Source organism: Siphateles boraxobius, unplaced genomic scaffold (assembly GCF_051911475.1).
Source record: "Siphateles boraxobius isolate OS27281-9 unplaced genomic scaffold, OSU_SipBor_1 188, whole genome shotgun sequence".
NCBI classification, from domain to species: Eukaryota; Metazoa; Chordata; class Actinopteri; order Cypriniformes; family Leuciscidae; genus Siphateles; species Siphateles boraxobius.
In genome coordinates, this window is record NW_027508797.1 from 62,501 (window position 1) to 72,500 (window position 10,000).

The following is a 10,000-nucleotide window of genomic DNA, read 5'->3' on the forward strand; positions in this document are numbered from 1 at the left end:
GTGGAGTGTTTGGGTCGGTTTCTTGAGTTTGTGTGTAAATCTGTCAATAGTTTTCTCAGATGAAATGGTGAAATTCTGCTGAAAAACTACATTTCCCATAATGCTGTGCAGAAAATTCCACCAATATGAGTGAAACAAGCAAAATGAGCCAAAAGATCTTATTAGCTCCGCCTACTTCCATGAAGCACTGCGAATGATTTAATCGAGTCGATCTCTCTGCTCTCAAAATATTCAAATATATATGCATATTTTGCAATAAACCCAAATCTTATATTTCTGTCTTGACAACTCTCTGAGAGATTGGTATAGTAATGGTATAGGATATAGTAATGTTAATGTATTTGGTCTTGGCGGAATAGATCTGCTATGGCTATGTATAATATATTTATATATACACTGAACAAAATTATAAATGCAACACTTTTGTTTTTGCTCCTTTTTTTCATGAGCTGAACTCAAAGATCTAAGCCTTTTTGCACGCTTCCTCAAAACTTTCGACATCTGAGGCATTGTGCTGTGTGATAAAACTGCACATTTTAGAGTGGCCTTTCATTGTGGCAGCCTAAGGCACACCTGTGCAATAATCATGCTGTCTAATCAGCATCTTGATACGCCACACCTGTGAGGTGGATGGATTATCTCGGCAGAGGAGAAGTGCTCACTAACACAGATTTAGACAGATTTGTGAACAATATTTGAGAGAAATAGCTCTTTTGTGTACATAGAAAAAAAGTCTGAGATCTTTGAGTTCAGCTCATGAAAAATGGTGACAAAAACAAAAGTGTTGCGTTTATAATTTTGTTCAGTGTATATTACCCTCCCCCTTCCCCAGCTCCACCTGTATGAATCTGCGAACGGGGGTTACATCATGTATGTTAAATAAAAATATATGTATATTCAACATTTGTAAATGAGTAGTTTAATATTTCTCCATCGTTTTTATGTCGATTATGCTGTTCGCAATGCTTCACCACTAAAGTCGTTAAGTTCACAGTCTTGTACCTTTGTCTTTTTGTGTGATGTTCAATTTTTTTTTGCTCCAAATCAAAGTTTGTAATGTTGTGATTCTCCTCGTAGATGATTGGTTTGGTTCATGGCTTATAACGTTTTAATGAAGACTTTTTAAAATCCCAATGGGAAAAATACTTCCAGAACCAGTGACACTGATAAAGTGGACAGGCAGTGCTGAGCTCTATTTTTTAAAGTGTAGATCTTTTAATTATTCAGCGCTCCGAGTGTCTGCAGTTCAGCTGCATTATTCATATCCTCTGAAAACATGAAAACTGCACAACTAATGCTGAGAGAATGATCATAAATCAAACTTTGAGATGAATGTTTTTAAAGGGATAGTTCACCCAAAAATGTAAATTAGCCCATGATTTACTTGCCCTCAACCCATCCTACCTGTGTATGACTTTCTTCTTTCAGACGATTACAATCAGAGTTATATTAAATAATATAATTTCTCTTCCCAGCTTTATAATCAGATTGAATGGGGGAAGAGATTTTGAAGCCCAAAAAAGTACATCCAACTACCATATAAGTAATCGATACGACTCCATGGGTTAATAAAGGCCTTCTGAAGCAAAGCTGTGTTTGTGTAAGAAAAATATCCCTATTTAAAACTTTAAAAACTAAAATAACTAGCTTCATGCAGACGGCCATTCACGCAAGCTGTGTTTTGCTCTATCCTCTGTGCTTCTGCATTCATCAATACATCACGCATCGGGTCAGAGGTCACTCGTCGGGTCAGAGGTCAGTCGGCACGCGTCGGGTCAGAGGTCACTCTTCAGGTCAGAGGTCATACATCGGGTCAGAGGTCAGGCGTTGGGTCAGAGGTCACTCGTCACGCGTCGGGTCATAGGTCAGGCGGCACGCATCGGGTCAGAGATCACTCGTCGTCATGCGTAAGGTCAGAGGTCACTCATCATCAGGCATTGGGTCAGAGGTCACTCGTCGTCATGTGTGGGGTCAGAGGTCACTCGTCGTCATGCGTCGGGTCAGAGGTCACTCGTCAGGCGTCGGGTCAGAGGTCACTCGTCGTCAGGCGTCGGGTCAGAGGTCACTCGTCAGGCGTCGGGTCAGAGGTCACTCGTGCTCAGGCGTCGGGTGAGAGGTCACTTGTTGGGTCAGAGGTCACTCTTCAGGTCAGAGGTCATACATCGGGTCAGGCGTTACGCGTCGGGTTAGAGGTCAGGCGTTGGGTTAGAGGTCACTCGTCATGCGTCGGGTCTGAGGTCAGCCGTCGGGTCATAGGTCAGGCGGCATGCATCAGGGTCAGAGGTCACTCGTCTTCATGCGTCGGGTCAGGCGTCTGGTAAGAGGTCACTCGTCGTCAGGCGTCGGGTCAGAGGTCACTTCTCAGGCGTCGAGTAAGAGGACACTCGTCGCCATGCGAAGGGCGTCGGGTCAGGGGTCACTCGTCAGGCGTCGGGTCAGAGGTCACTCGTCGTCATGCTTCGGGTCAGAGGTCACTCGTCATCAGGCATCGGGTCAGAGGTCACTCGTCGTCATGTGTCGGGTCAGAGGTCACTCGTCGTCATGTGTCGGGTCAGAGGTCACTCGTCGTCATGCGTCAGGTCAGAGGTCACTCGTCGTCAGGTGACGGGTCAGAGGTCACTCGTCGTCAGGCGTCGGGTCAGAGGTCACTCGTCGTCATGTGTCGGGTCAGAGGTCACTCGTCAGGCGTCGGGTCAGAGGTCACTCGTCGTCAGGCGTCGGGTCAGAGGTCACTCGTCGTCAGGTGTCGGGTCAGAGGTCACTCGTCGTCATGTGTCGGGTCAGAGGTCACTCGTCGTCAGGTGTCGGGTCAGAGGTCACTCGTCAGGCGTCGGGTCAGAGGTCACTCGTCGTCAGGTGTCGGGTCAGAGGTCACTCGTCGTCATGCGTCGGGTTTTTATGATGGATAGATGCACTTTTTTTGGGCTTCAAAATCTCGTCCCCCATTCACTGCCATTATAAGGAGACGCAATATTATTTAATATAACTCAGATTGTATTCGTCTGAAAGAAGAAAGTCATATACAGGTAGGATGGGTTCAGGGTAAGTAGATTATGGGCTGATTTTCATTTTTGTGTGAACTATCCCTTTAACAGATTTACAGATTTTTGTTTTAGTTGTTTGATGACGGTGTGCTGCTGTGTTACTTTTAAACCCCTGATTATGTTTTTCTTTCACCTTTTTTATTCTTAGCATTTTATACTGTGTAAAACACTAGTACACACTCACTCACTCACTCACTCACTCACTCACTCACACACACACACACACACACACACACACACACTCAGACTGATCGTGTGTGTTTTGTCTCCTCAGCTCTGATGGTTGAGGTCGGTGTGTGACGCTCAGAGTCTCAGCTTCACTCAGCATGTCTGCTCTACAGGTACACACACACACACACACACACACACACACACACACACACACACACACACACACACACACTCTCTCTGCATGAGAGGATGTTTAGCAGAAGTTGTGTTTGTTCCTCTCGCAGGGAGCGTGGCCGTCCGGCACCGAGTGTGTGGCCAAGTATAATTTCCAGGGCAGCACCGATCAGGACCTTCCCTTCAGCAAAGGAGACCTGCTGACCATCATCGGCGTAACCAAGGTAATGGCCAATCAGGGGCAACCAAGGTAACGGCCAATCAGGAGGCAGAAGATGATGTCATGAGCACTGTAATGTCTCACACTCCAAACATCACGAGCGACACATCAGAGATTTATGAGATATCATTTATCAGAAATTTCAGTAATTGGCTTTATGCACAGCTTCACTACTTCCTGAACTTCAGCCAGCCCTTTGTTTCCTGTCTGTCATTATTGGACAAACTGATTAATTCAGGTGTGCCTGGCCTCAGTAACAATATCGCATCCCAAATAAAAGTTTGTGTTTAAATAATATATGTGTGTGTACTGTGATTTTTTTTAATTATAAATATATATAATATAAATTATGTATTAATATATATATATATACATGCAAAGTTTTCATAAATATATACATGCATGTGTATTTATATATACAAAATAATTATACACAGTACAGACACATATATTATGTAAACAAAAACTTTTATTTTGGATGCGATTAATCGTTGCCGCCCAGTACTAATATATACAGGGTTTGAAGTTAACTTTTTCACTCACCGGCTAATTTAGCTACTACATTCAAGTTACCGGCCAATCAGAACTTCTACTAGCCAAAGAAAGAACAAAAAAAGAAAATAAATAAACAAGAATATTGATTATTATTATAAAATTTGGATTTCATACATTAATTTCTCATTCAAACAAAATCCTGTTATCCAGCATCTCCTCTTCCTCTTTCATCATCATCATCATCATCATCATCATCATCATCATCATCATCATCATCATCATCACACAACATGTTTTTAGGTGGACAGATCAACAGTACAAAGAACATCAAAAATGTATTTTCTGTTCACCAAATGCTTTTTAATCTTCGCTATTGCTTCAATGCAAATGAACAAGCGTGCCGGTATATGTTGTGTAGTGACGAGTGTGTTCAAGTGAGCCAGATATGAGCAGATTCTGTGCAATACACTGTATTTAATATATCATGACTCTCGAGTGTTTGCACTAAATCCGTGTAGATTTGTCTTACACGAACTTCCCAGCAAAGTGAGAAACATTATAAGTAACGCGAGATTTGACAGCGTTTCCCGCCACTGTTCATTTTTACACGCATTTGCCGTGTGTTAATTAATATAATACTTAATATTTTAATTATATTATATAATAATATTGGCGGGTGTTAATAATTAATATATCCACAAACCCCATATACACTCACCTAAAGGATTATTAGGAACACCTGTTCAATTTCTCATTAATGCAATTATCTAATCAACCAATCACATGGCATTTGCTTCAATGCATTTAGGGGTGTGGTCCTGGTCAAGACAATCTCCTGAACTCCAAACTGAATGTCAGAATGGGAAAGAAAGGTGATTTAAGCAATTTTGAGCGTGGCATGGTTGTTGGTGCCAGACGGGCTTGTCTGAGTATTTCACAATCTGCTCAGTTACTGGGATTTTCACGCACAAAGAATGGTGTGAAAAGGGAAAAACATCCAGTCTGCGGCAGTCCTCTGGGCGAAAATGCCTTGTTGATGCTAGAGGTCAGAGGAGAATGGGCCGACTGATTCAAGCTGATAGAAGAGCAACTTTGACTGAAATAACCACTCGTTACAACCGAGGTATGCAGCAAGAAGACCCCACCGGGTACCACTCATCTCCACTACAAATAGGAAAAAAAGGCTACAACTTGCAAGAGCTCACCAAAATTCGACAGTTGAAGACTGGAAAAATGTTGCCTGGTCTGATGAGTCTCGATTTCTGTTGAGACATTCAGATGGTAGAGTCAGAATTTGGCGTAAACAGAATGAGAACATGGATCCATCATGCCTTATACCACTGTGCAGGCTGGTGGTGGTGGTGTAATGGTGTGGGGGATGTTTTCTTGGCACACTTTAGGCCCCTTAGTGCCAATTGGGCATTGTTTAAATGCCACGGCCTACCTGAGCATTGTTTCTGACCATGTCCATCCCTTTATGGCCACCATGTACCCATCCTCTGCTGGCTACTTCCAGCAGGATAATGCACCATGTCACAATGCTCGAATCATTTCAAATTGGTTTCTTGAACATGACAATAAGTTCACTGTACTAAAATGGCCCCCACAGTCACCAGATCTCAACCCAACAGAGCATGTTTGGGATGTGGTGGAACGGGAGCTTCGTGCCCTGGATGTGCATCCCACAAATCTCCATCAACTGCAAGATGCTATCCTATCAATATGGGCCAACATTTCTAAAGAATGCTTTCAGCACCTTGTTGAATCAATGCCACGTGGAATTAAGGCAGTTCTGAAGGTGAAAGGGGGTCAAACACAGTATTAGTATGGTGTTCCTAATAATCCTTTAGGTGAGTGTATATATATATATATTTATAAAATCAAAAAACAAATCTTCAGTTATAATTTGATATCATGCTCATGATCTTCATTGATTGTTTTAACGAAGGACCCAAACTGGTATAAAGCGAAGAACAGTGTCGGTCGAGAGGGAACGATTCCTGCCAACTACGTCCAGAAGAGAGAAGGAGTCAAATCTGGAGGAAAGCTCAGCCTGATGCCGTGAGTTTATGACGAGTTTATGACGATATATACTCGCTTTATAACTCGAGTCACAGTCAAACGGGACTTTTATTCTAGAACTGCTTCTCAAACTGGGGTCGTGAACAAAATGTGTTTTCCATTTAATTCTACATCACCTTAAAATAACATTAAACTGAGCATGTATTACTAGCAGGTAAAATAGCGTAAATACATGACATACACACACATAAACACACACACACATAAACACACATAAACACACATACTGTAGACACACACACTCACTCAAACACACTCTCACACACTCTCTCTCTCACACACACACACACACACACACACTCTCACACACACACACACACACACACTCTTATACACACTCTCTCTCACACACACACACACACACACACACACACACACACACACACTCTTACACAAACTCACACACACACATAAACACACACACACACACACACACACTCACTCAAACACACTCTCTCTCACACACATAAACACACTCACACACACACTTTCACAAACACACACACGCACACACACACACACACCACACAAACACACACATAAACGCACTCACTCACTCAAACACACACTTTCACACAAACACACACACACACACACTTTCTCACACACACACACACACACACACAAACACACACACTCTCACACACATAAACACACACACACACACTCACTCACTCAAACACACACTCTCTCACACACATAAACACACTCACACTCACACACTTTTACAAACACACACACACACACACACACACTCACTCACTCAAACACACATTCTCTCACACACATAAACACACTCACACTCACACACTTTTACAAACACACACACACACACACACACAAACACACACATTCATGCACTCACTCACAAACTCACACACACACACACACACATTTTATACGGTACATTTAATATTTCATTTTAAACTATTCTGTTTAAATAGTTCAGATGTTGGTGTTCCGCATTAGGATATATATATAGATGCTTATTAAATGTTAATAAAATGTAAATGTTAGTGTAAAATAGGCACATAATATCGTAGTTTTGACAAACTGTATCATTTTGAGCTTTCAGCAAATCTCGCATGAGACGGTCAGTGTCGGAACACATCATGACACGTACATTTTATATCGTGTGTGTGTTTCACACAGACCTCGTGACCCAGAATCCTCAGCGTTCGCAGACTGCACTCACACACAGCGTTGTTCTTTTATAACTTGATTTGATTTGAACAATCATCATGTTGTGAGACTGAAATAATTCACAAGATTCGGCATTATTGTAATCTCTAACATCATTGTCTTCATGTGACGCCGCAGCCTCTGACCTCTGACCTCTGACCTCTGAGCTCGGCAGGAAAACACGAACTTTCTTTAAAACAGGAGTTCACTTCAGAATTAAAATTCCCTGATAATTTACTCTCCTCCGCATCATCCGAGATGTTCATGTCTTTCTGTCTTCAGTGGGAAAGAAATGAAGGTTTTTGAGGAAAACACTCCAGGATTTTCTCCATATAGTGACTTCAATGGAGTCCAACGGGTCGAAGGTCCAGATGTGAGTTTCAGTGCAGCTTCAAAGTCTCGACTCGATCCAGCCGAGGAATAAGAGTCTGATCTAGACAAACCAGCGCACATTTAATAAAGAAATAAACATTTATATACTTTATAATCACTAATGCTGGTCCTGCACGAGCTGTGATGCGACACACATTACGTGATCAGGGTGAAAGGTCAAGCTTGACGTAGGCGTAAGAACAGACCCAGTGTTATAAAGCTAACGTGTAAAGACTAAGTCAAACGCCATTTACAAAGAAAAATAAATAAATAAAAGGTAAAACAATTTTAAAAAACGATTTTGAAGTTTGAGGAGAAAATGAGAGGGAGTTTTTCGCTCTACATTTATAAACTAGAACACGCGTGACCTTTCACCCTGATCACGTAATGTGTGTCGCATCACAGCTCGTGCAGGACCAGCATTAGTGATTATAAAGTATATAAATGTTTATTTCTTTATTAAATGTGCGCTGGTTTGTCTAGATCAGACTCTTATTCCTCGGCTGGATCGTGTCGAGACTTTGAAGCTGCACTGAAACTCACATCTGGACCTTCGACCCGTTGGACTCCATTGAAGTCACTATATGGAGAAAATCCTGGAGTGTTTTCCTCAAAAACCTTCATTTCTTTCCCACTGAAGACAGAAAGACATGAACCTCTCGGATGATGCGGAGGAGAGTAAATTATCAGGACATTTTAATTCTGAAGTGAACGACTCCTTTAATCTCACTGATGGCTGTGATTGACAGTTCCCTTTTCTTCGTGTGAGTTCTGCTGAATGTCACTCAGTTTCTCAGTAAATCCCTCGAATGCAGAAGTGAAACACAGTGATGATGCGGCGGAAGAGTTGTGATGTCATCCGATGACATCAGAGATCAGTGCACACACACACACACACACACACACACACACACACAGAAATAACATGTTTGTTAATTCCTGGCTCATGACTGACCACTAGGTGGCGCTGATATTAATACGGGCAATAACACACATATGAAGCATTTCTGAGATACAGTCAAAGCTAAAATTATTCAGACACCAGATATAATTGTTGATATTTTTTCACTAGTGTGTGCAGGACACTATAGTTCATTTATGTAAGTGAGGAGAGCAAAATAAAGTAAACTGTGACATTATACCCAAATATTCTTCATACAGAGACTTCCAGTAACATTTATACAAATTGGTACCAAAAAATGATTGGGACACTTTGAGCTGATCATGTTTTGCTGAAGTGTTTTTTCTTTAATAACTAATGCACCTTTTTACACCACAGACTGAACAACATGAAGCATTGCTTGGTGATTGGTTGAGCTAAACTGGTATTATCTAATTGTGTAGTTAAATTTAACAGCTGACAGATATTCAACATAATTCATGTGTGAGAGTCTAACAGAAGGACGGACAAAACCAGTGAAATATCAACTGAGTTCTGCTCATATTTTATTACCATTGTCTAAACTATAGCGAATAAACTGATCATGTGAGAAATGTTATCGAAATATATCGAGAACTCCGACTCTTGCTGGACTCCAGGAATGAGTGTGTCTGATCTCTGATCCGGTGTGTGTGTGTGTGTGTGTGTGTGTCAGGTGGTTTCACGGGAAGAGTGTTTCTGATCTCTGATGTGTGTGTGTGTGTGTGTGTGTGTGTGTGTGTGTGTGTGTGTGTGTGTCAGGTGGTTTCACGGGAAGAGTGTTTCTGATCTCTGATCCGGTGTGTGTGTGTGTGTGTGTGTGTGTCAGGTGGTTTCACGGGAAGAGTGTTTCTGATCTCTGATGTGGTGTGTGTGTGTGTGTGTGTGTGTGTGTGTCAGGTGGTTTCACGGGAAGAGTGTGTCTGATCTCTGATCCGGTGTGTGTGTGTGTGTGTGTGTGTGTGTCAGGTGGTTTCACGGGAAGAGTGTTTCTGATCTCTGATGTGGTGTGTGTGTGTGTGTGTGTGTGTGTGTGTCAGGTGGTTTCACGGGAAGAGTGTGTCTGATCTCTGATCCGGTGTGTGTGTGTGTGTGTGTGTCAGGTGGTTTCACGGGAAGAGTGTTTCTGATCTCTGATGTGGTGTGTGTGTGTGTGTGTGTGTGTGTGTGTCAGGTGGTTTCACGGGAAGAGTGTTTCTGATCTCTGATCCGGTGTGTGTGTGTGTGTGTGTCAGGTGGTTTCACGGGAAGAGTGTTTCTGATCTCTGATGTGGTCTGTGTGTGTGTGTGTCAGGTGGTTTCACGGGAAGAGTGTGTCTGATCTCTGATCCGGTGTGTGTG

The 10,000-nt window shown here is 42.3% G+C and overlaps 1 protein-coding gene across 1 annotated transcript in view; it reads left to right on the forward strand.

Moving 5' to 3' along the window:
- LOC143741324 (uncharacterized) overlaps window positions 1-10,000 on the forward strand; it is a 44,798-nt gene that overhangs the window by 8,998 nt on the left and 25,800 nt on the right. The window contains exons 2-4 of the mRNA XM_077233762.1: window positions 3,319-3,385; window positions 3,500-3,613; window positions 6,053-6,165. Of these exons, the coding sequence (XP_077089877.1) occupies window positions 3,371-3,385; window positions 3,500-3,613; window positions 6,053-6,165 (242 nt within the window). The 5' untranslated portion in view covers window positions 3,319-3,370. The remainder of the gene's footprint in view (window positions 1-3,318; window positions 3,386-3,499; window positions 3,614-6,052; window positions 6,166-10,000) is intronic.